This window comes from Amblyraja radiata, chromosome 21 (genome assembly GCF_010909765.2).
Source record: "Amblyraja radiata isolate CabotCenter1 chromosome 21, sAmbRad1.1.pri, whole genome shotgun sequence".
Lineage (NCBI taxonomy): Eukaryota > Metazoa > Chordata > Chondrichthyes > Rajiformes > Rajidae > Amblyraja > Amblyraja radiata.
In genome coordinates, this window is record NC_045976.1 from 43,805,602 (window position 1) to 43,832,917 (window position 27,316).

General features: G+C 47.6%; 1 protein-coding gene across 1 annotated transcript in view; it reads left to right on the top strand.

Moving 5' to 3' along the window:
* Positions 1 to 3,596: 3,596 nt before the first annotated feature.
* The window catches only part of pclo (piccolo presynaptic cytomatrix protein), a 157,213-nt gene continuing 133,493 nt past the window's right edge, over positions 3,597 to 27,316 (top strand). The window contains exons 1-2 of the mRNA XM_033039290.1: positions 3,597 to 4,163; positions 14,916 to 16,172. Of these exons, the coding sequence (XP_032895181.1) occupies positions 3,597 to 4,163; positions 14,916 to 16,172 (1,824 nt within the window). The remainder of the gene's footprint in view (positions 4,164 to 14,915; positions 16,173 to 27,316) is intronic.

The following is a 27,316-nucleotide window of genomic DNA, read 5'->3' on the forward strand; positions in this document are numbered from 1 at the left end:
CTGCAGATCTCAGGAAATCTGATCCGTAAATTGTGAGATTGCTTCACTTTGTTTACTGGATGCTGTTGTGCTGTTTGGCAGCATTTTGTCCTGGATTGTAACTTTATGTAAACCTCACTTACAGTATCCTCCCCTAGCATTCATCAAAGGACCAGTGTTGCTCCATGGATTGTTTTTTTCTGGCGGGATAAGGGATGTGAGGTTACAGTTTGTGGTGGTCATTGTGCTGATCCTGGTCCATTTTCACAGGGCCTGTGTTTCCCAGCACCATTCCTTACCTTGGTTCTCTAGTACAATCTCTCTCAGCCCGTGACCTGTGAGGACATTGTGAGCGAGGACGCTCTGTCCCATAAGGAATATAGACAATAGGTGCAGGAGTAGGCCATTCGGCCCTTCGAGCCAGTACTGCCATTCAATGTGACCACGGCTGATTATCCCCAATCAGTACCCCGTTCCTGCCTTCTCCCCATATCCCATGACTCCGCTATTTTTAAGAGCCCTATCTAGCTCTCTCTTGAAAGCATCCAGAGAACCCGCCTCCACTGCCCTCTGAGGCAGAGAATTCCATAGGCTTGCCACACTCTGTGAGAAAAAGTGTTTCCTCGTCTCTAAATGGCTTACTCCTTATTCTTAAACTGTGGCCCCTGGTTCTGGACTCCCCCAACATCGGGAACATGTTTCCTGCCTCTAGCGTGTCAAAACCCTGAACAATCTTATATGTTTCAATGAGATACCCTCTCATCCTTCTAAACTCCAGAGTGTACAAGCCCAGCCGCTCCATTCTCTGAGCATATGACAGTCCCGTCATCCCGGGAATTAACCTTGCAAGCCTACGCTGCACTCCCTCAATAGCAAATATGTCCTTCCTCAAATTAGGGGACCAAAACTGTACACAATACTCCAGGTGTGGTATCACTAGGTCTCTGTACAACTGCAGAAGGACCTCTTTGCTCCTAGATTCGATTCCTCAGTGCAGGAAGGAACTGCAGGCGCTTGTTTACATCGAAGATAGGCACAAAATGCTGGAGTTACTCAACGAGTCAGGCAGCATCTCTGGATAAAAGTAATAGGTGATGTTTCGAGTTGAGACCCTTCTTCAGACTGAGTCAGGGGAGAGGGAGATCAGAGGCATGTAAAGGTGCAGAACAAATCACAATCTGTTCCGATGACTCAAGAGATGTGAAGCCCACAATGGCCTGGGCTTCTGATTGATGGGAAGTGAAAAGAACTTTGGTAAATGCAGGCATCATCGTGAGAGGTGTTTGTCTGTACAGAGTGCATTGCCACTGTCCAGACAAACGTCACGTAGATTGTCCCATTGATTCAACCTTCAACCCACCATGTTTGCATTGAACACATACCAAGTTAAATCATTTCCTCTGCCTACACTTGATTCATTTCCCCTGGCAGCAGGTTCCAGGCACCCACTGTAAAGGTATTGCCCCACATATCTCCTTTAAACTTTGACCCTCTAATGTTCATGCAACGGCTTCTAGTCTTTGTCATTTCCAACCTGGTCTAAATATCTATCCTATCTATGCCTCTCATATGATTACCTACTTCTATCAGGCTACCCCTCAGCCACAATGTCTGACAATACAGTGGAGAGTATCATAGAGAGCAAAGATGGTTATGATACAAGTACAGCATGGTCTTGATCAGTTGAGCAAGTGAGCTGAGGGATGTTTATTGGAGTTTAATGCAGATAAATGTGAGATGTTGTATTTTGGGAAACCAAACCAGGGCAGAACAGAGCAGAGGGATTTAGGAATGTAGGAACATAGTTCCTTGAATGTGGCATCACAGGTGATAACCGGAGAACATAGGTTTAAAGTGAGGGGGGAAGATTTAATAAGAATCTAAGGAATAAGAGTGCTAGATTTATGGAACAAGCTGCCATAGGAGGTAGTTGAGACAGGGACTATCACAACATTTAAGAAACATTTAGACAGGTACATGGATGAGACAGGTTTGGAGGGATATGGGCCAAACGCAGGCAGGTAGTGTAGTGTACATGGGGCATGTTTGTTAGTGTGGGCAAGTTGGGCTGAAGGGCCTGTTTCCATGCTATAAGACTCTATGACTCTAGCTGCTAGAGCTGCTGTCTCACTGGGTCAGAGACCCTGGTTTGTTCCTGTCTTCCGGGTGCTCCGGTTTCCTCCCATGTCCAAGAGATGTGAAGGTTTGTAAATTAATTGGTCCTCTGTAAAATTAAATTGTCCCTAAAGTGTAGCAAGTGGAATTAACAGAAATTTGATCGATGTTCTGCATGGACTCAGTGGGCCGAAGGGCCTGTTGCCTTGCTGTGCCTCTAAACTAAATGCAATCTAATTGAGGAAGCGGAGTCAGGGGATATGGGGAGAAAGCAGGAACTGGCTACTGTTTGTGGATGATCAGCCATGATCACATTGAATAGCGGTGCTGGCTCGAAGGGCCGAATGGCCTACTCCTGCACCTATTGTCTAAGATGTGTGTAAAGATGATAACAATCAAGCGGGGGAAGGGGGTGGATGAAGGGGTAGGTGTGTAAGGATGAGGGTTGTTGGGGGTGAGGAGGTGGGTGTGTGGTTGGGGAGGGGGAGGGAGAGACTGTTTGAGGGGGAGGGTTGGGGTGGGGGTGGGGGTGAGGATGGGGAGGGTAGGGGGCTGCAGTTTGGAGGCAGGGAGCTGGGCACCGAGGGACCGGGGTGGGGGGGATGTGAAGGGCCGAAGCCCGGGTACATGAACACCCGTGCCTGGCTTAAAGCGGGGAGTTGAACGGGCCGAGAGGGGTCGGTGCCGCGACCGGGGGGCGGCGATGGGCGGGAGCGGGAGCGCGCACAGGCGGGGGCGGGAGCGCGCACAGGCGGGGGCGCGGGCGAAGCGGCAGCGATTAAGCGGCTGCGGAGTCGCACAGATCCAGGGAGTGGCGGCGGGAGCGGGAGCGGGATGTTAGCGGAAGGTTAGCGGGATGCCGCAGGGTTCTGGCGTTCACGGTGCGGCGGACGGCGGGTCCGGAGGGTCCGGAGCTGGTCTGGGGGCCGGGTAGAGACGCGGGGCCGGGTAGAGAGGCGGCGGGGAGGGAGGGGGGCGGGGAGATTGGAGGGGAGGGGGGTAGAGTGGAGGGGAGGGGAGGGGGGGGTTACCGGACACCGGGAGGAGCCGCCACCGCTCCCCGGCCGCAGGAGCCGGTCGATCAGCGACGTTTCCGCGCCGCCTGTCGATGCCGGTGCGCGTGGCCGAGGCGCGTCCCCGGGGCGGCGGGAGCGCGCAATCCCAGCTCCTGCGGCATCGCCGGGCCCCGGGTCCCGTGAACGCGCACTGCTCCCGGCCGCGCGCGCCCCCGCCGATCCCTTTAACGTTTCGTGAACGCGCGGCGCCCGACGTCAGCGGGACCCGGCTGGGCGCGGGCACGAGCGAGGGCGCGGGCACGCGCGGCTGCTCCCTGTAAACAGTCTCTGCCGTTGCAGGATTCCGCAGACGAGCGGAGCGGCCGCAAACCCGCGGGGCCGGCGTCCAGGAGCCGCTAAAGTGACCACAGGGACCGGACCCGGACCCGCTCGGCCCGGCAGCGCAGCGCAGCACAGGGCGCCGCCGCCACCAACCCGCCGGCCAGCATGATGCCCAGCTTCCTGACCGAGGGCCGCCCGCTCAGCGCCGTCTCCTCCGTCGTCAACAGATTCGGCCTCTTCGACTCCAAAGCTGAGCCCGAGGCGACGGCGGCCCGGAGCCAGGGAGAGACGCCCGGGGCAGCGGCTGGTGGGCGGCCGGAGGGCAGTCCGGCCCCGGCCGCAGCCCCGCGGACAGCACCATCGGCCGCTTCAGCCTCGGGTTCACGGACAGCGACTCCAGCCGCTTCAGCACCAGGGACAGCGACTAGGGCGGCTCCCGGCCCGCGGGCAGCGACACCGGCCACTCCAGCACCGCGGACAGCGACTCCAGCACCGCGGACAGCGACTCCAGCACCGCGGACAGCGACTCCAGCACCGCGGACAGCGACTCCAGCACCGCGGACAGCGACTCCAGCACCAGGGACAGCGCCGCCACCGAAGGGGAACCTATGCCCGGTCTGCACCAGCACCGAGCTGCGGTTGCAAGAGCCAGGCAGCTACGGCCGATGCACCGCGTGCCAGCGCCTGGTCTGCATTCAGTGCGGTTTCAACCCCAACCCGCATATCACCCAGGTGAGAGCGCCTGGCCGGGCAAGGAGAGGGGCGAGGTGCGTGGGGCTGGGGTTAGGGCTCGATACTGGATGTGGGGAGGAGCGGGCTAGGTCGGGCTGGGAGCTGGGGTTGGGATAGTGTAGGAAGGGCGATCGGTGTGTGTGGGGCGGGGAGGTCGTGGGTCTGTTCTGAGCTGGGGTGCGGTGATCCCAGGCCCAGCTCAGAGTGATCCGTCTGTGGACCCGCTGCCCGCCTGGCCCCGGGAGTGAGCTGATTCTGCTGAGATTCCGGGCGGGGGGAGCTCGGGGGAGGGGGAAGGGGTGGGAGGCTGTGAGATGGGTTGTGATAGCCGCTAGTGAGCGACGGCTCTGTTAACAGACGCGGTCGTGCGATCACAGCGGGCCCGGCATCCCTCTGTCTGCTTGTTCAGCCCCGCTGTGAGTGAGCAGATTCAACGGTGTTGTACAGATACGAGATGGTATTTATGGCCGTTTGCCTGCTTGGTCCATCCTCCGGCTGCAGTGCAACAGCCGACCTGTTCAAGCTGACCGTGACGAGCTGGGCTGAGGATGATGTACGGGATTGAACGGACACGGGTTGGGTCAGGATAAGGGTCAGGGCCAGACCGAGTCCAGTGTCTCCGGACAAACCCCCGCCACGGATCAGGTGGTTTCCTATCTGTGACCACCCCCCAGTTCTGCAGAAATTAACACAAGGATTGCTGGAAATTGGCAGGAGGTCATGTGACATCAGCGGAGAGAAGAGATCTTATCTTCAGATCAGGGATCTGAATTGTTCTGCTAGTCTTCGGGTTAACGCGGGTTCTGCCTCCACAGATGCCCCCCGACCTGTCGAGTTTATCCTGCATTCTCTTTCTCACTCTTTTCATAACCAAACCTTGACAATAGTTACTGATAACTTATTGTATCTGTAAATCTCCACAGCATTGCATTTGGAAACAGGAATTAATTCATGGCCATTTAGGATAGAATGCTTGCTAGTTTATTCCTCATTATATCTTTAACTCAAGCCACTTTAATCTGGTGAGTGTCCAGGGTTAGGGTTAGGCTGTTGAACATTTCCAATTCACTAACAGAAAGGTTAGTTACATAAACACAGAACATATTGGAAATGCTCAGCTGATCAGGCACCATCCAGGGAGGGAGATACAGAGATCATGATCTTCAACGTGACACATACAACAAGTTGGGAAGAGGGTGGGGTGGAGGCTAAGAGAGATTGAATGACACAAGTGGCGTTGGTGCAGTTGAGAGGCGGTGAAGGTTTGTTCATTGGCATGGGGAAGTGGAAATGGAACATGATGGATGAGAACAGAAGGATAAACACTGAGCTGGAAGTGTGAAATCAAACACACTGCAGATCCTGCAAACCAGAACTTGAGCAATGCTGGGAATACTGAATTACATTCCATGTTGTTGATCCTTCATCAGACCTCGGGCACAATCACAAATGGCTGAGTTCTGGCAGTAAGGTGCCAGATCAGAGGGTGTGCTGGAGTGGAAGTGACACAGAGAATAAGAGGACAGCTGGGAGCTCAGGGTGGTCTCCTGGACCCAACCTGCATTTAGATTCCCCCCTGCAGAGAGGCTGTATTGTGAGCACAAAGTGGAATTAATGTAAATGAGTCACTACCTCACCTAGTTGGAGCATTTGTATCACTGGACATTGGGAAAGGGTGCTGCAAAGACCGGTTGTTATGTGTCCAGTACATTACATGGGAGGGTGCAGTGAGTGTCAGTGGTGACAGGAGAGTGAACCAGCCAGGGCTGGGGGCAATGGTCCCCTCGGCATGATGGATGAGAGAATACATTGTTTAGTGGTCACACTACAATGAAGATGGTGGAAACCATGAAGACTCCTGTAACTAATGGTGTGCCTCAGGGGTCAGTGCTGGACCCATTGCTGTTTGTCATCTATATCAATAATTTGGATGAGGACATGCATGGCATGATTCATCAATCTGAAGAAGGGTCTCGACCCGAAACTTTGCCTATTCCTTTGCTCCATAGATTCTACTCACCCGCTGAGTTTCTCCAGCATTTTTATCTGCCTTTGCATGGCATGATTAGCAAGTTTGCAGATGACACAAAAATGGGTGGCATTATAGATAGTGAGTGAAGACGGTTGTGAAAAATTTCAGCAGAGTTTTGATCGATTGGCTAGGTGGGCTAGTGTTGTATTTTTGGAAATCAGGATTAGGGTTAGGACATTCACAGTGAATGGTAGGGATCTGGGGAGTGTTGTAAAGCAAAGGTATCTAGGAATGCAGGTACATAGCACCTTGAAAGTGGCATCACAGGTAGATAGGCCAGTCAAAAAGGATTTCAGCACATTAGCCTTCATCAGTCAGACTATTGAGCATAGAGGTTGGGAGGTCATGTTACAGTTATATAAGACATTTGTGTGGCCACATTTAGAGTATTGCATTCTCTACAGGGCACAATGTTATAGGAAAGATGTTGTCAAGTTGGAAAGGGTGCAGACAAGGTTCATAGGGATGTTACCAGGACCCGTGGTCCTGAGCTACAGGGAGAGATTGAGCAGGCTAGGACTCTATTCCATGGAGGGCAGGAGGATGAGGGGAGATCTTATAGAGATGTATAAAATCATGAGTGGAATAGATCGAGTAAACACACAGCAGCTCTTGTCCAGAGTAGGGGAATCGAGAACCAGAAGACATAGGTTTAAGGTGAAGAGGGAAAGATTTAATGGGAATCTGAGGGGTAACTTTTTAACACAAAGGGTGGTGGGTGTATGGAACGATCTGCCAGAGGAAGTAGTTGAGGCAGGTACCATTGCAATGTTTAAGAAACATTTAGACAGGTACATAGATAGGTTAGGTTTAAAGGGATAAGGGCCAAACGCACGCAGGCGGAACAAGTTTAAATGGGACATGTTGGACCAAAGGCCTGTTTTCATGCCTGATGAACATGGAGGTTGATGGAGCAGAAGGTGAGGACAAGCAGACCAGGTCTATGTCCTGAACAGGGGACCAGGTCTATGTCCTGAACAGGGGATGGAAGCATGAGAATGGAGGAGGCAACTACAGAGGTTGGAATCTGGAGGAACAACAATCTGCTGGATCAAGCAACATCTGTGGGTAGATGGGATTGGTTAATGGTTGAAACACTGCAAGAGGACCGAGAATAGAGACAACAGTGTAAAGAGGAGAGGGGGAGAGGTGATTGATGGAAGGGTGATAGGCAGATAGGGTTGGGTACGGGAGGGGGAGGTTTGGAGGCAAAGGCAGGTGGAACCAGGGCAGGGGAGTATGAAGATGCAGAGAGCTGTTGGTTGGAGATAAGGAGGATCACAAAAGCTGCCAATGCTTGAGTCTGACCAGTCATGAAGCTGATAATAGAAATGTTCAGGGGGAGGTTGAGGGCAGGTGGAACCAGATCCAGGTGGGAGTGGAGGGATAAGACTGGAGGTGATGTAGGTGGATAGAACCAGGAATAGGAGGGTGATAAAAATGGTGGAGGCAGGAGAGGCAATGGGGAAAGGAACAAGAAGGGTGGAAAGGGGAAGATGGGGAAGGTGGTAGTTTGTGGACCAATTACAGTTTGTAAGATGCAATATAAATCATTGGGCTAATGTTCCAGCAAAACTGCAAGTATGGAGACACTAGAGAGTGCAGATGCTGGAATTTTGGCCCAAAAGTACTGGAGGAACTCAACGTGACAGACTGAAGAAGGATCTCAACCTAAAACGTTGTCTGTCTATTTGCCTCCAGATGCTACCTGACCCATTGCATTCCTCTAGCACCTTGTTCTTTGTACCACAGGAAGTATGAAGATTCCTATAACTGGGCAATTCCTGATTGGAAGCTGTGTTGTTAGAAACTTAAATATATAACAATCAAATGTTACTTTTATTTACATTTTATCTTTCATTCAAATCTTTAATTTTCTCTATTTAATTTTTGATGCCAGATTTTACTGGTCAATATTATGATTGTTCTTGACACTGACACTAATTATTTATTCTTCAATCTGATTAATTAGTCATGAAGTCAAAGAGCAGGGAAATATCCAATGCAGCTCAATTCAGCCATGCTGACCAAGATGGCCATTCATCCGTGTTTGATCCATATCCCTCTAAACCTTTCCTATCCATGTACCGTCCAAGTGTCTTTTAAATGCTATTATAGTACCTGCCTCAACTACCTCCTCTGGCAGTTCGATCCATACACCCACCACCATCTGAGTGAAAAAGTTGCCTCTCAAGTTCCTGTTAAATCTTGCCCCTTTCACCTGAAACCTATGTCATCTGTTTATTGATTCCGCTAACCTGGGTAAAACACTCTGTACATTCACCCTATCTATTTTGTACACCTCTATAAAAGCACCCCTCATCCCCCTGTGCTCCAAGGAATAAAGTCCCATCCTGCCCAATCTCTCCCTGCTGCTCAAGCCCTCAATTCCTGGCAACCTTCTCTGTCCTCTTCCCAGCTAAATGACATCCTTCCTGTAGCACAGTGACCAAAACTGAACACAATACTCCAAATGTGGCCTTGCCAACATCTTGAACATGTACCTCCCCACCCCACTCTCCATCTGAATTAAGGGTCATGACAAAAAACATCACCTATCCATTCTCTCCAGAGATGCTGCCTGATGCGTTGAGTAACTCCAGCACCTTGGTATCTTTGGTATAAACCAGCATCCGCAGTTCTTTATTTTATCTTGTAACATAATGTACCAACTTCTAAACCTAGTGCTCTGAATGGTGAAGACCAATCTGCCAAACACTTCCTCTATTTTTAGAGATTGTTGGACGTATTTAACAATTGCCTCTAATGTCCATTTGAAGCAATTTACTTCGACAACAAAAGGATCGAATCATCTCACCTGCCGTGTAATTTGTCTTCTGCTGACATTTCCATCTCTGTTTTTTTGTTTGCAAGTTGGTGCAGTATGTACATAAACATTTTAACAGAATTCCGTGGGATCTTAAGAATTGTAGACAGTGAGAGACATTTCCTGCGTTTAGATTACAATCGCTGTGAGGCCCCTGCACAGTCCACCACCAGACTAACCAGGAAATATCAAGCATAGAACAGTACAGCACAGGAACAGGCCCTTCGGCCCACAGTGTTTGTGCCAGACATACCAAATAAATCAATGTCTCCTTGTTTTCACTGGGCCTAATTCCTAAAACGACCCAATCCTAACACTAAAGCCACACCCTCAAAACACAGCCCAACAAAACAATCACCCTAACAAGCTTTAAGGTGGGAGGGGCAAAGTATGAAGGAGATACATGGGGCAACTCAGAGGGTGGTGAGTGCCTGGAACACGTTGCCAGGGGTGGTGGTGGAGGCAGATATGACAGTGGTATTTAAGAGACTCTTGGATTGGCACATGGATTTGGAGGGACATGGATTATTTTCAAGTGATGGTCTTGGCACAGATGTGTTCGGCAGAAGACCCGTTCCTGTGCTGTACTGTTTTATGTTCAACAACACACACTACCCACCCCAACAAGATGATCACCCTCATCTTCCTAAGAGTTACAAGGGAATGCCGATGTACACTGGCCTTCCCAATGCTGCCTCCATTCAGTGAGAGTTAACATTACGGTTCAGAATAATACTGACCGCATACTTGTACTTTTCTCAGAATTAGATTGTTATTATTATGTTGAATTGGTCATTTTTTACCAAAACCACAGTCCAATTCCATCATAATCTTTTTCTTGATGTATGCCGTTCATTAGGCACACACATCTGCTCTGTACACGTCTAGTTTCCCCATTGGGTTCCCCGACTCCTACAGGGATGATGACAGAATTATCAAGAGGCCAGACTTGGAAGTACTGTACGTCTCTCTGTGGTAACTATTAAAATATGAAGATGTGACTTTTAATTTCATCCCATTGAGAGTTGGTAGATGACGTGACATTCCTCACGGCAATGAAAACAACTCAACAACTGGAATGACATGCGTGATGTGTCTACTTTCATTTCTCTGTATCACATCTCACTTTGAATACATCTGTCAGATTACTGAGTGTATAATCTGACGGGTTGGACTGTCGCTAACAACGATCTATTCTACCGTTTCCTTCAACTTCATCCCCATTGATCTCTCATTTTCACACCTTACCCTTCCATATCTCTGTCTCCTTCTCTCCTGACTCTCAGTCTGAAGAAGAGTCTTGACCCAAAACATCACCCATTCCTTCTCTCCAGAGATGCTGCCTGTTCCGCTGAGTTACTCCAGCATTTTGTGTCTATCGAGATTGTAACGTTACTAGGATGTTGCTAATTCTGGTGAACGATGAGAAAACCTGTGATTCATTGTGGTGAAACATCCCATGATCAGATGTGAATTTCTGCCTCTGTCCCCCCATGTTCCTCAAAGAACTTGATCTTATAAAGGTGTACAAAATCATGAGGGCAATAGATAGGGTGAACGCACTTTCCTTGTAACAGGGTAGGGTATTTAAGAACCAGAGAGCAGTGTCAGGGTTTATGAGGCAAAGGCAGGAGAAAGGGGGGTTGGGAGGGAGAGATAGATCAGTCATGATTGAATGGTGAGTAGACTTGATGGGCCAAATGGCCTAATTCTGCTCTTAGAACTTATGACAAAGGTTTAAGATGAGGGCAGAATGTTTTAATAGGATCCCAAGGGGCAATTGTCTCACACAGAGGGTGGTGGGCGCATGGAACAAGCTGCCAGAGGAGGTAGTTGGCAGGTACTGTAAAAACATTTAAAAGACATTTGAACAGGTATATGGGATAGGAAATGTGTGGAGGGCTATTGGTCAAACATGGGTGGGAGGGACTAGTGTAGATGGGCACGTTGGTCATTGTGGATATAGGGCGGGCTGAAGGTTGTAGGGTGCTTTGTCACCCCAACCCATTCTGCTCCCGGCAGCACGGGAAAGCGATCATATCCAAGTGATGACATTATTTTTCATACTAGCCTTCTTGAAACCGTGTGTTTGCAAACTCTTGTCAGCAGAACAGTGGTGATCAGGGGTTAGTGAATGCACATCTGGTTACAGCTGTTTAGGCCTTTCAGCACAATTGCTGTCATTAATAACTATTCATCTCTCTCCTATAATCAGTTCATTATCTAATTAGCTACTTGCTTTGTCCAAAGAGATTTCACTTCAGCTGGAGTACTCTGTGGAGGCGATTATATTAAAGTCAAAACAAGTTTCAGCTTAAAACAATTGCAGCCTTTAATATTCAACCCATTCTTTCTCGTGTGTTTTCCAAATGTGCTTAGGATTCAGGAACGACATTAGAATGGCAAGTTGGACTGAAGAGCCTGTTTCCACGCTGCATGATATCTTTATTTCTGACCACCAGTGTTAGTTGGAGAGTTATAATATCTGGGACAAAATGACTATTGCTACGGAATCCCAGGAGATCTCTGGGGCTGGGATTCTGGCATTGCTGTTCGCACCAGTGCAGACACCCACTGATTGCACGTTGCAGTCCAGCGCTGTTGCACAATATTCTTGGCCTTGCAGCAGTGGGAAGGTTCCACTCTCTAGTTCAGGCAGATGTGGATCACCAGCATGCGTTCCCGACAGTGGAGACCATGCTCCCTGGAAGCACGATGGCCCCGATCAATGAGATCCATCGGGCAGACACTTTCCACAGCTGGTCTTCCCCAGAGGTACAGGTCCCATGGTGCAAGGACTGCTCCTTTCCTGGTCCCACCTCCCCACTCCAACCTCTGCCTCCCATCCCATGCCATCCCCACCTCCCCACCATCCTCCGCCCAGCCACCACCGTCTCCCCCCCCCCCCTCCCCCCTCCCCCCCCCCCCCTCCCCCCTCCCCCCCCCCTCGTGTATCTGCGTGCAGCTCTCATTCAGTGAATGCAGAACCATCCTCACTCTGTCCGGGCAGTCACGGTGGCGCAGCGGTAGAGTCGGGTTCGATCCCGACTACAGGTGCTGTCTGTATAAAGTTAGTGTGTTCTCCCCGTGAGCTGCGTGGGTTTTCTTAGAGATTCCAAAGACGTACAGGTTTGTATGTTAATTGGCTTGGTAAATGTAGAAATTGTCCCGTGGGTGTAGGATAGTATTACTGTGCGGGGATTGCTGGTCGGCGAGGATCCGGTGGGCCGAAGGGCCTGCTTCAGCGCTGTATCTCTAAACTAAACACAGGGGCCATTGTGGGGAGTCTGCCTTTGGGCAATGTTCTGTTCAATCTGGTGTTGAGCTTCATCCAGTCAGGAGCTATGCTGCCCCCATTTTAGAGCATGTTTTACTGTGGAAACCATCCTGATAATGCTGCTCAGATATTTGTGATTTTATGAATTCTATTTTTGGCATTTATTTAACATTTCTATTCTGCTGATTTCTGGGCAACCGATTGTTATTGGCTGGTAAATCACAGCTAGATATATATATATATTTCTGGCTCTGCCAATAATCTTGGAAATTTTAGGGAAACAGGTTTTTTCACAACTCTAATTTGAACAATTTCATTAAAATTGGAATGTGCTTGCTTTATTTTCTTTGGCAATCTGTAATAACAGGGCCGTGGCCACTACAGATGTAGCAAGACAAAGACCAACCCGCAAACAACTGCAGATGCTCAGTGAACGTGGAGAGAACTCAATGCTGCAGTTGTAACTTGATCTGTTTGTGTGTTAATGAGCTCAGTCAATCTGCCCAAATATCACAGCAGAGAAACTAAACCTTGTTGAACCAACTTCTCACTCCTTTCTTTCCCCAACCCTCACCTCTTCCCCTTCCTCCCTCTCCCCCACCCCTCCTGTCCCCTCCCCACGCCCTCACCCCTCTGCCCCCCTCCACCTCCTTCCCTCTACCACCTCGCTGTGTCCCCCTGTCCTCCTCTCCTCCTCACCCCCTCCAACCCACCCCCCCCCCCCCCCTTCCTCATGAGGTCAGTTGTTGAAATGGTGGATTTGGTTTTTCTCTACGGTTTTGATTGGGAGAAATCCTGGTAAAAGATGCACTGCCTCAGACACACTAATCTGGTCGCTGTTATCTGGATTTGCTGTGGATTAAGTTTTAGGCTCCTGGCTTTCAATAGAGAACCTCAATTATAGAGAGAATATTTAGAATCTGCAGCCCTCCATAAACCTCAGTCTGTCCACCTGTGCGATGCTCCCTGACCCACCTGGCCGACCCACCTGGCCGACCAACCTCATCGAGCTTCTGAGTACTGACCCCGTTATAGAAACATAGAAACATAGAAATTAGGTGCAGGAGTAGGCCATTCGGCCCTTCGAGCCTGCACCGCCATTCAATATGATCATGGCTGATCATCCAACTCAGTATCCCGTACCTGCCTTCCCTCCATACCCTCTGATCCCCTTAGCCACAAGGGCTATAGCCACGCCTTGAGTCAACCTTTGACGGTGTAGCCAGGATGTTGTATTAAGGTTTATGTCAATTCAAGCTGCACTATCTTTTCAATTTTCATGACATAATCTTTATTGATTAGCTGTGTAGAAAGGAACTGCAGAGGGTGGCTTACACCAAAAATATTGATATTGAATCTATATTGATTAGCTTTCAGGTTCCATCTATTTGAGGTGACTAAGTTTAATGTTGGATTATTTTAAGGCCGCAGAGTTTCACTGCATGTTAACAGAGTCCTGTGGGAATATTTCTGTAGGGTAACACACAGGAGATTGCTGAACTGTAGTGAATCTCTGTAGCAGATTCTCACAGGGAACTCACACACACTGAGGTTCAGAACCTTCAAAGAGCCATTGCTCAGGGCAGTTAAGGGAGATTTGGGATGATTTGAAGCTACAATCATCTGCACTCTGGATACGGCAGTGAATGTTGTGTCACCAGCTCTACCTCTGACTTCATGGTGTCTGTCTCTGGTGTAGAAACAGCTGCTAAAGCTCAGACTGGCTAGCTCACAATCACTGACTCGTTAGCTCACAAACACTGACTCGTTAGCTCACAATCACTGACTCGTCAGCTCACAATCACCGACTCGTTAGCTCACAATCGTTGACTCGTTAGCTCACAATCACCGACTCGTTAGCTCACAAACACTGACTCGTTGGCTCACAAACGCTGACTGGTTAGCTCACAAACACTGACTCGTTGGCTCACAAACGCTGACTCGTTAGCTCACAAACACTGACTCGTTAGCTCACAAACACTGACTGGTTAGCTCACAAACGCTGACTGGTTAGCTCACAACAAAAGCTTTTCACTGCACTTCGCTACACAGGACAATAAACTAAACCAATTAACTAACCGACCAACCCTGAAGGAGGAATTATCTTTCTCTGCTAAACTATATACCTCCTGGTATTTGTGTCATTGGTCAGCATTTTCTATGCAATGCAACCAGTTGAAGCCAAATCCTGTCTCCTATCTTATTCCAAGTTTAGAATGACAACATATAGACACAAATATATCACGAGTCAACACCAACATAGTCAAATGGGTCAACAGCAAATAGATGCCCATTCCTTCTGTTCGAGATGCTGCCTGTCCTGCTGAGTTACTCAAGCATTTTGTGTCTATCTTCAGTGTAAACCAACATCTGCAGTTCCTTCCAACACACTTAGAATTACAACATCCTTACAAAAACATTCAGTATAGAGCAATAAGAGCAGGTGGTGTGCGTGTGATGTAACCAGTAAATAAAGATGATTAGCAGGTGTTTGCTAAAAGCTGCAATTTGATGCCTTAGTTTAAATAGCTGGTTAACTGTTAATCCATCTGATGAGCTGCAGGTTGGGTGGTGAACAGATTGTGTGAGGTGATTCATGATGTACTTTATCCACAGGTCAAGGAATGGCTGTGCCTGAACTGTCAGATGCAGCGAGCTCTGGGCACGGCCTCAGCCCCAACCCCTGGCACCAAGCCGGGCACTCCTGCCTCTGTCCCACAGGTCATCAAACAAGGACAAGCTCAACAGAAGGACCCCACACACAGGATGGACCAGGCCAAGCCACTGTCACAAACTGGAGCCAGGAAACAGCCACTGCTCACCAAGCAGAAGTCAATAGCTGCATCTCCACCACAGAAACACAAACAGGCATCACATGGGTCTCCAGAACAACAAGCAGCCCAGAAACCCAAGCCCCTTAAACCACAGCAGGTTATTCCCACCACTGCAGCACCAGACACCTCACAGGCATCACCCGGAGTCCAGCAGAAAGGTTCCAAACAGACCAGACACATGGAACAAGCTCCAGCACAAGAGCCTGTGGAGAAACAGAAAGATTCTGATCTGAGAAAGCAGCCGCAACAGTTGAAAGCAAAAGGAGAATCTGCTCCAGGGAAAGAGGTTGTCCAGAAAGAGGAGCAGTCAAGGCAGGGGCAGAAGCCAAGTCCAGTGGTCACAGTGTCCCAGGAGAAGCAGACAGCCGCTGAACCACCCAAGCATCCTTGCCCCAAAGAAGAACAAGGGAAACCTAGTCAGAAACAAGCAGCTACAAAGCCACCATCTTCACAAATCCCTCCAGAGAGTCAAAAACCGCCAAAACCTCCAGAACAATCGAGGCGTTTCAGCCTGAACCTGGGAGGTTCTCCCCAACCTCCACCCTTCCAGCCCACCACTCCTCAGGAGAGTGTTACAGGAAAGCTCTTTGGTTTTGGGGCGTCACTGTTTAGCCAGGCATCCACCTTGATCTCTACAGCCCCTTCACCTGCAGACCAACAGAAGCCTGGGACCAAGCAGCAACCTGCACCTCCACCCCCCACGCCACAGAAAGGGTCAAAGCCCGACACCAGTAAAGGGGAAACTATGCCTCCAGCTGCGGAAAAACCAGAGCAAAAGGCAGCTGCGGCAACTCACAGCACAAAGGAGACGGGACCAACCAAGAAACCTGCAGCCACTAAACTAACGGCTGACACACCTGGCAAGGTGGCCAAGCCAGCGGAGGGCGGAGCAGGAACTCCAGCTGGCACCTCCTGCCCTCTTTGTAAAACCGCCCTGAACATTGGTTCCAAGGCTGCTCCCAACTACAACACATGCACAGAATGCAAGACTAGAGTCTGCAACCTCTGTGGATTTAACCCACGGCCACATCTGACACAGGTAGGGAATAATTACTCTTTTATCCTTATTAATTGTCAAGTTTGTAAATAAGAAAATGTGGATTGGCAGAACTTTTCATTTTGGAGCAGTTGTGTTGTGAAGAACTTTCATGTGGGTTTCAACCTACAGTCGACCTTTGGACCATTTATCCTACACAGTGTTCTGGAAGGATGCTCCACTCTATCATCTTTGGTGTTCAGCAGAGATACAGGTCCTTGCTACACACAATGGTCTCTCTCACCATGTCCTGTTTGCTGTCCAATTCACTTTTGTACATTGCATAAGCAGATGGAATTCAGGATATGATTTCACTCCCATTAAACCATGCAATTCTATCGCTTAGATAACACAAATGACTCCTTTAAGGATAGCCGCACGATAATTAAGGGAATTACTGTTGACCACAGTTCATTCCACAGATTTAACTGACTAGAGATTGCCCAGTAATATAATCTGGAATTATGCGGTGAGCATATAAAACTCATATTCCATATCCGTGACATTGTGGAGTAATTATTTTAAAGTTAGCTTTATCAGCGTGAGCGATATTGTGATTAAAGGTTTCTGAGAGAAATGTTTGCAAGTTTACAATGAAATGTGTTACTTCTGATTCATATCTTGTGTTAAACAGCGCCACATGATCACAGATCATTCAAGTATGGTTAGAAACTTGAAGCTTTGAGTCCGGGATTGATGGCAAACTCATTATCAATGTTTATTTTTGTACCTGATGATGTGTGATTTAGTCAAACCCCATCCGTAAGGAGGTGAAGCTGATTTATGCTGACGTGGGCAGCTGGAACATCACATTGCCACCATCTGTTGGGGCCTTGCATTAAAGGTTTAGCACTTTGTTTTTAAGACAAATGTCACAGTGACGATAAAATTACTTTTCAGTTCCGAGAAACTCAATTTGGCTCATTGTGCCTTAAACATCAGAGATCTGCATTAACTAAGCAAGGAACCTCTATCCTGTAGAATATCCAAGATGGTTTCAGACTTATTTATGTAATGGACTTAACCCAAGGTATGAGGTCATTTCTGGGATATTTACTTATCTAATTATCTTGTCCTCTTGATCATCCCTGACTCTATTAGTCAGTGTTGGTGGCCATCCCAACCCCCCACTGCTGCAATAGTTTCATCCTCTCCACCTTTCTCCCCCAACTCGAATATTCCCTGAAACCCTCTATCCCTTTAAAATTTAAAGTCTCTTTAACCAAGTACTTTGATTTCCAACTCCAATCTGTCTGGAGTTATTCCCATGATGTTTTTATTCGCACGAGGGCATTGTAGAAGTATTTTAAAGCAAGGATTTCAATTATATGTTGACATCATTCTGCTGGTTTATAATTCCACTAAAGGCTTTGGTATGAATCCCTGAGTCGACTGAAAACACAATTGCAGATTCAGCTGTGAACAACAACCTGTGATGGTAGAATCATTGAAAGTATTGCATCGAGCAATAAGAGATACCCGAGACATCAGAAAGTGAGGTTGTGACTGAATGCGGAGGCTGGATTATTTTGCTGTTCTGACATGTTGACATTCTTTCCGTGGTCACCTTTGAGAGGCGGAGATTGGAACACATTCACTACAGAGGAAATCAATATTTCATCAGGGTGTAACCTTTATCACACATTGATCTACAATATGAGAGATCGCCCCAGTGTTTATAACCACATTTCTATCTTGTATTTCGCGATGATTGGATATTCCTGCCTGAACATGGTTGGTTCCTACTTTTCACCTATAATTCAACAAATTACAGAGGAGACAACAGTTTGAAAAGATTCCTTGTTTTGTGGAAGGAATGATGTCTGTGGCTGCAGTGAAAGGCTGGTGGTCTCTCTTGCTGCTGTAGAGTCCAATACATCAGTGACTTGTAAACCTGTACAACATGGAAATGGGCCCTTCGGCCCACCTTATCCATGCTAACCAAGCTGGCATACTGGCCTCATCTCATACTGGCCTGGAGGGCCTGTATCCTAAACCCTTCCTTTCTATAAAACTATCTAAATCTTTTATAAAGTTGTAATTGTTTCCACTTCTAAAGCTTCATCTTACAGCTCATTCCAGAATCAGACTCTCCTCTGGTTGAAAATGTTGACTGAGGCCCCTCTTAAATCTCACCTTAAGCCTGTGCCCTCTAGTTTTAACGGAGTGTAAGAGGGTGAGGAGTGACTGCATGGAGGTTTCTAAAATCACAAGGAGCATAGATAAGGTGAATGGATTCAGCCTTTTTCCCAGCATAGGGAATCTAAAACTAGAGGGCAAAGGTTTAAGTTGAGCGGGGAGAGATTAAAAAGGATCCTGAATAGCAACTTTCTCTGGGCCTGCTCCAGAGACCCTGGAATCCCGAGGTATCTCAGCAGAACTTGTGCCTGGATTTCCAGAACTCTTTGCCGGGGTTTGTAACAGTCATAGCATCATGGGCCTTGGCAAGAACACCACTTGGTATCACTGTGCTGAGGGTAGAAGTGGGAGCAATGCCTCGGTAAGTGTGCACCAGCAGGCAGTCATTGAACTATCATCAACAATGGATTAAAAATAAATTTAAATTGGATAAAATCATTTTGGAAACTTTCCAATTGACAGTGTCCTCAGATGGCAATCAGCATCATTACTTTGTGTGAATGAGCAGCCATTTGTCTAGTGTTTTATATTAAAACTTGATACAAACATGAGATTATAATTTGTGATAATTGTAAGCAACTAGTCCGTGGCCATCATTCATCCCGTGTCTGCAGCAGCTGCAGAAACAGTCACAGACAGAGTGTCTGAGCTACCGCAGTGGTCATAAGTGGTAGGAGGAGGCCATTCAGCCCATCAAGTCTACACCATTTAATCATAGCTGCTCTCTCTCTCCCTCCTAACCCCAGTCACCTGCCTTCTACCCATAACCCCTGATACATGCACTAATCAAGCATCTATCTATCTCTGCCTTACAAATATCCACTGATGGCCTCCACAGCCGTCTGTGACCGGGAATTCCACAGATTCACCACCCTCAGAACAAAGACATTCATCCTCATCACTTTCCTAAAGGAATGTCCTTTAATTCTGAGGCTGTGCCCTCTGGTCCTAGACTCTCCCACTAGTGGAAACATCCTTACCACATCCATTCTATTCAGGCTTTTCACTGTTTGTTAAGTTTCAATGAGGTCCTCCCTCATTCTTCTAAACTCCAGTGAGTACAGGCCCAGTGCCGTCAAACGCTCATCATGTGATGGGACACTGGAGCATGTGAGCTGCCAGAGTGATCACTGATGGAGGTGTGTGTGTTATAGTGGTCACTGATGGAGGTGTGTGTGTTGTAGTGGTGGTCACTGATGGAGGTGTGTGTGTTGTAGTGGTGGTCACTGATGGAGGTGTGTGTGTTGTAGTGGTGGTCACTGATGGACATGTGTGTGTGTTGTAGTGGTCACTGATGGAGGTGTGTGTGTTGTAGTGGTCACTGATGGACATGTGTGTGTTGTAGTGGTGGTCACTGATGGACATGTGTGTGTGTTGTAGTGGTCACTGATGGAGGTGTGTGTGTTGTAGTGGTCACTGATGGACATGTGTGTGTTGTAGTGGTCACTGATGGAGGTGTGTGTGTTGTAGTGGTGGTCACTGATGGACATGTGTGTGTGTTGTAGTGGTCACTGATGGAGGTGTGTGTGTTGTAGTGGTCACTGATGGACATGTGTGTGTTGTAGTGGTCACTGATGGAGGTGTGTGTGTTGTAGTGGTCACTGATGGAGGTGTGTGTGTGTTATAGTGGTCACTGATGGAGGTGTGTGTGTTGTAGTGGTCACTGATGGAGGTGTGTGTGTTATAGTGGTCACTGATGGAGGTGTGTGTGTTGTAGTGGTCACTGATGGAGGTGTGTGTGTTATAGTGGTCACTGATGGAGGTGTGTGTGTTGTAGTGGTCACTGATGGAGATGTGTGTGTTGTAGTGGTGGTCACTGATGGACATGTGTGTGTTGTAGTGGTCACTGATGGAGGTGTGTGTGTTGTAGTGGTGGTCACTGATGGAGGTGTGTGTGTTGTAGTGGTCACTGATGGACATGTGTGTGTTGTAGTGGTCACTGATGGACATGTGTGTGTTGTGGTGGTGGTCACTGATGGACATGTGTGTGTTGTAGTGGTCACTGATGGACATGTGTGTGTTGTGGTCACTGATGGAGGTGTGTGTGTGTTATAGTGGTCACTGATGGACATGTGTGTGTTATAGTGGTCACTGATGGACATGTGTGTGTTGTGGTCACTGATGGAGGTGTGTGTGTTGTAGAGGTGGTCACTGATGGACGTCTCATGATAAACTCCAGCCTGCGTCACGGATCCTGAGGTTCCAGTGAAATGGAAACATACAATAAACTGATGTACCCACATGATTCAGGGAGGCTTCAGAAGTCCATCATGTCCCCAACAACTCTCACCAACTACTAAGGATGTTCGGTAGAAAGCATTTTATCGGGATGCATCACAGCACAGTTTGGGAAAAGCTCCATCCAAGACCCGCAAGAAATTGCAGCAAATTGTGGACGCAGCCCAGACCGTCACACAAACCAACCTCCCTTCCATCGACTCCATCTACACCTCACGCTGCCTCGGCAAGACCAGCAGCATCATCAAGGACCAGTCTCACCCCGGCCACTCCCTCTTCTCCCCTCTCCCATCGGGCAAGAGGTACAGAAGTGTGAAAAAGCACACCTCCAGATTCAGGGACAGTTTCTTCCCGGCTGTTATTAGGCAACTGAACCATCCTATCACAACCAGAGAGCGGTCCTGAACTACTATCTACCTCATTGGTGACCCTCGGACTATCTTTAGTCGGACTTTACTGGATTTTATCTTGCACTAAACATTAATCCTTTAATCCTGTATCTGTACACTGGACGGCTTGAATGTGTTGTATTTCTGCTGACTGGATAGCACCCGACAAAATGTTTCACTGTACCTCGGTACACATGACGACTCGCACCAACTACTAAAGATGTGTGGTATAGATAATGGGACATGGATCTACATTTATTCAACTCAGGAAATCCAATAAATCCTTGACAAATACAGATTGTCCTCACAATATCTCCATTAACTTTCCTAGGTTCCCCTGTCTGTCAGGAATAGGTAATTATTTTTCATTGAGCTCCTCATATTGTACATTTAAACATCAAAGGTCAGTTTACATTCCAGATATACCTGCAAATATCTTCAAAATGACAGCACCCTTGGAGTGCCGGTAGTGATCAAAGCAGCCGGTTCATGGGGTTGTGCATGAATTCAGGCATCATGTCTAAGACACCTTTGTCTTTTTTGTCAAAAAGCTGGGAGTGTTCAGATTGTGAGGCCTTCAGAATTCCTGCATTTAGTATCCTTACTGCATGAAAAGATCACAGCGGTAATGTACAGACCAATAATCGCATGTCAGGCAGGCTATTAAGGCTGAGCTGATTTACAAGGATTTACACCGACGCTTCATTGAGGATAGAAAACCCATTCAGTCCATAAACTGAGAGACCTTCCATTACTTCAGAAAACAATCTATAATCTGCTCCTTGCATAGTTAATTAAAATCCTGATCAATGATCAGCACCACAGATAATGATCACCCCTGGTTGCGAGCAGGAGATGGTCAGACACCAGTCAGACACCAGTCAGACACCAGTCAGACACCAGTCAGACACCAGTCAGACACCAGTCAGACACCAGTCAGCCACCAGTCAGAACTCTAAACAAATCCTCATCGCCCTCACGTTGCAGGGGCTGCAAGTTTTTGGCGAGAATTGGTTTTAGACCTAGAGTCATAACTACACAGAAACAGGCCCTTCAGCCCACTGGATCATAGAAACATAGAAAATAGTGCAGAAGTAGGCCATTCGTCCCTTCGAGCCAGCACCGCCATTCAATGTGATCATGGCTGATCATCCACACAGTAACCCGTGCCTGCCTTCTCGACATATCCCTTGATTCCACTGGCCCCTGGAGCTCTACCTAACTCTCTTTTAAATTCATCCATTGAATTGGCCTCCACTGTGGCAGAGAATTCCACAAATTCACAACGCTCTGGGTGAAAAATAGTTTTCTTATCTCTGTTTTAAATGGCCTCCCCTTTATTCTTGGACTGTGACTTCCCTAACATTGCGAACAATTTTCTGGCATCTTCTAAATTCCAGTGACTACAAGCCCAGTCTTTCCAATCTTTCCTTGTATGACAGTCCCGCCATCCCGGGGATTAACCTCGTGAACCTACGCTGCACTGACTCAATAGCAAGGATGTCCTTCCTCAAATTAGGAGACCAAAACTGCACACAATACTCCAGATGTGGTCTCACCAGGGCAGTGTACAACTGCAGAAGAACTTCTTCCTCCTATACTCAAATCCTCTTGTTATGAAGGTCAACATGCCATTAGCTTTCTTCACTGCCTGCTGTACCTGCATGCTTGCTTTCATAGACTGATGTACAAGGACCCCCAGATCCCGTTGTACTTCCCCTTTTCCCAATTTGACACCATTTAGATAATAATCTGCCTGCCTGTTTTTGCTACCAAAGTGGATAACCTCACAATTATCCACATTAAACTGCATCTGCCATGCATCTGGCCACTCACCCAACCTGTCCAAGTCACCCTGCATTCTCATAGCATCCTTCTCACAGTTCACACTGCCACCCAGCTTTGTGTCATATGCAAATTTGCTAATGTTATTTTGAATCCCTTCATCTAAATCATTGATGTCTGATGAGGGTGGGGAAAAAGCTGTTCCTGAATCTGGTGGTGCGTGCTATAAAGCCTTTATCTTCTGCCTGATGGGAGAGGGGAGAAGAGGGAATGACCAGGTTTGAGTAGTCCTTGCTAATGTTGGCTGCTTTCCTGAGAGAGTGATCTGTTGGTGATGAGGAGACTGAGCTGTGCGGTGGGATGTTTGTGGTCTTTGACAGCGCCTGTGGTCACTCATCCATCAGGACGTGTGGTTGAGGGCTTCAGAGGATGGTAGGCTTCAGATCTCATTGGTCGTGGTCGGCCCCATTCCAGACCTCCCTGGTTGCCTCCATTCAGATCCAGCTGTTGGGTCGGAAGTGTGTTGTTCATTGTGGTCAGAAGATCACCACTGGAAGGGAGAGTGGAGAGAACATTGTCAATAACTGACAGCCTTAGAGTTGAGATTTAACAGAGTAGAACGATCATTAGAGATGTAAGGTGAGGATCCACTGGGGACAACAAGCCAAGAGCTGCCACACCTTACTGCTAAAGGTTAGTATGGGTGTCAATGGTTATGGGGAGAAGGCAGGAGGATGGGGTTAGGAGGGAGAGATAGATCAGCCATGATTGAATGGTGGAATAGACTTGATGGGATGAATGGCCTGAATATGCTCCTATCACTTATGGATTTATGAGTGAGTTCCAGGACTGAAGGCCAATGGCAATTGTATTGTGTAAATCACAAAGCATTGGAACAACTCAGCAGGTCAGGCAGCATCTCTGGAGGGACTGCACAGGCAACGTTTCGGGTCAGGACCCTTCTTCAGACCTAATATCAATCTGAAGATCAGCACTTTGTTTTTTGCCCGAGATCCCAGCTACTGCCTCTGTGTATATGGAGATTGTGACCTGCTTGGCAATGGGTGGACCTTGTGCTGGGATGGTGTGTGAGTGAGTGTGTGTTGTGGAGAGGTTGTCCAGTCCCCAGCTTTCATACCCCGTCAGCGGGTGTCAGACAAACAGTTCATACCTGATTGTCGGTGTTAATATAAACCTGTGCAATTATACACCATCATGGGCAATCAACTCAGGGTAAAGTGCCTCGTTAAATTCCCAGCTGCAGGAATTCTCAGATTGTTGCAGTGACCTTCAAAAAGCACGTTCTTGTCACTAATCGGGCTCCAGACGGCCGCAGGGCTTTATTTAAAGTGCAACAACAATCCCATGGTTTTAATCTTCTTTCATTCATGCAAGCACTTAGAATAAAAACCATTCAACTGAGAACCTCTCTCCCATTTAAATTGTGGGCTGTAATAGTTTTACTGCCACCTGCCCCCAGATCTCCCTAGTGTTTACCAATTGCTTCCCTTCTCATTTATTTTCATGAATCCATTTTGCCAAGATTTCCTTTTGTAAAATATACAATAAGTGGGAAGCAAATGTGAAGTTGATGTGACAGCCTCTGATGATGTAAGTTCACATATTGTCTGAGATCCAAGGATGATTGCCCCTGAACAAAGATACTCAGCAGTTCAGGTTAGTTTATTGTCACGTGTACCGAGGTACAGTGAAAAGCTTTTGTTGCATGCTAACCAGTCAGTGGAAAGACAATACATGATTACAATCGACCCGTTCACAGTGTACAGATATATGATGAAGTGAATAATGTGAATAACGTTTAGTGCAAGATAAAGTTGTGATGACTGATCAAAGATAGCCGAGGGTCTCCAATGAAGTGGATGGGCAACATAGAAATATAGAAAAATATCAAAAATTATCCACTTTGATGGCAAGAACAGGAAGGCAGATTATTATCTGAATGGGGTCAGATTAGGAAAAGGGGACGTGCAATGAGACCTAGGTTTGCTTGCACATAAGTCACTGAAGTAAGCATTTAAGAAGGAACTGCAGATGCTGGAAAATCGAAGGTAAACAAAAATGCTGGAGAAACACAGCGGGTGCAACAGCAAAGGAAATAGGCAACGTTTCGGGCCGAAACCCTTCTTAGGGTTTTGGCCCAAAACGTTGCCTATTTCCTTCGCTCCATAGATGCTGCTGCACCTGCTGAGTTTCTCCAGCATTTTTGTCTACCTACTGAAAGTTGTACAGGGCCCTGGTGAGGCCACACCTGGAGTATTGTGTGCAATTCTGGTCTCCTAATTAAAGTTGCCTTGCCTAATTAAAGTTGCCTTGCCTAATTAAAGTTGCCTTGCCTAATTAAAGTTGCATTGCCTGATTAAAGTTGCCTTGCCTAATTAAAGTTGCCTTGCCTAATTAAAGTTGCATTTCCTAATTAAAGTTGCTTTTCCTAATTAAAGTTGCCTTGCCTTCTATATAATCCTCGCTCTCCAGTGGTGGTAGGATGGTTCAGTTGCCTGATAACAGCTGGGAAGAAACTGTCCCTGAATCTGGAGGTGTGCGTTTTCACACTTATGTACCTCTTGCCTTATGGGAGAGGGGAAAGGAGGAATGGCCAAGGTAGACTGGTCCTTGATTATGCTGCTGGCCTTGCCGAGGCAGCGTGAGGTGCAGATGGAGTCAATGGAAGGGAGGTTGGTTTGTGTGATGGTCTGGGCTGCGTCCACAATTCTCAGCAATTTCTTGCGGGTCTTGGATGGAGCTGTTCCCAAACCGTGCTGTGATGCGTCCCGATAAAATGCTTTCTACGGCACATCTGTAGAAGTTGGTGAGAGTTGTTGGGGACATGCCCAACTTCCTTAGTCTTCTAAGGAAGAATGCAACATTAAATTGAACAAATGCATCTCTGCATCAGATCCTGTTGACACTGATGGGGACCCAGTTTCTGTTACTCATGCTCAGGATGGTCACACAGCCATTCTGCGAGAAGATCTGGGCTCAGAAGGTTCGTGCCAGTTGGATTGAAGTGATGTCTGACAAATGTTGTCAAAGGCCATTCGCGTTGGAAGCTCCACAGCCGTTGTCTGTGGTTCTGGGCTTGTGTCACCTGATGCAGATTCTATTTTTAACTGTGCTGTTGGGAGGTGATGGGGAAAGGTCAGAGAGAGGGGTTCGGGGAGAGAGGGGCAAATGCCGAGGCTGCCAATCTGTGGTGTGATCTTCACCGCTGTAGCCACAGAGTGACGTTAATTGCCTATTTGCTGCCAGGCCTAGTGTGTGGCATAAGGCAAGGTGCAGGGATTCTGAAGGTCATTTGTCAGAGCCATCTGCTTTTCTGAAAGCCTTTTAAACAAGCTGGTAAACTGTAAACTTGGACTGAAAGCAATGTCTGGGGACAATTGTAAAACCTTCCTCTGACAACAAATATTGAAACACAAGGAACTGCAGATGCTGGTTTACAAAAAAAAGACACTGTGCTGGAGGAACTCAGTAGGTCAGGCAGCATCTCAGGCGAAGTAAGGAAGGTGACGTTTCGGGTTGGGACCCTTCTTCAGACGTGAAGACCCAAAACGTTGCCTATCGATGTTCTCCCGAGATACTACTTGAACTGCTGAGTTAATCCAATACTTTTGTGACTTTTTTAAAATAAATATGTAACCTATTGATTGAAACTTGCAGTGAGAGTCCGGCAGAAGGTACAGCAACTTAAAATCCGCACCACCAGACTCAGGAACAGCTTCTTCCCCTCTGTTATCAGGCTTCTGAACAGTCCTTCCATAAGCTAGGGTACTGTCCGATTCACCTCTATCCCATTGCGGACATTGGACTTTGTCTCTGGAACTGATGTGCTACAATGCTGAGAACTATATTTTGCACTTATAGTTGAGTTTATTGTCACGTGTACCGAGGTACAGTGAAAAGCTTTTGTTGCGTGCTAACCAGTCAGTGGATTACAAGTGAACGACAGATGGCACAATGGGCTAAGTGTTCGGCTGGCAACCGGAAGGTAGCTGGTTCGAATCCCGCTTGGAGTGCATACTGTCGTTGTGTCCTTGGGCAAGACACTTCACCCACCTTTGCCTGTGTGTGTCCTTGGGCAAGACACTTCACCCACCTTTGCCTGTGTGTGTGGATGTAATTATGTGAAGCACTTTGGGGTCAATGCAAGTTGACTAAAAATGTGTTATATAAATAAAGAAATTTAAATTTAAATTTAACCATTTAGTGTATAGATACAGGATAAGGGAATAACATTTAGTTTTTAGTTTAGTTTATGTTCAGTGCAAGGTAAAGCCAGAAGAGTCCGATCAAGGATAGTCCGAGGGTCACCAATGAGGTAGATAGTAGTTCAGGACCGCTCTCTAGTTGTGGTAGGATGGTTCAGTTGCCTGATAACAGCCGGGAAGAAACTGTCCCTGAATCTGGAGGTGTGCGTTCGTTTTCACACTTCTGTACCTCTTGCCCGACGGGAGAGGGGAGAAGAGGGAGTGGCCGGGGTGAGACTGGTCCTTGATGATGCTGCTGGCCTTGCCGAGGCAGCGTGAGGTGTAGATGGAGTAAATGGAAGGGAGGTTGGTTTGTGTGATGGTCTGGGCT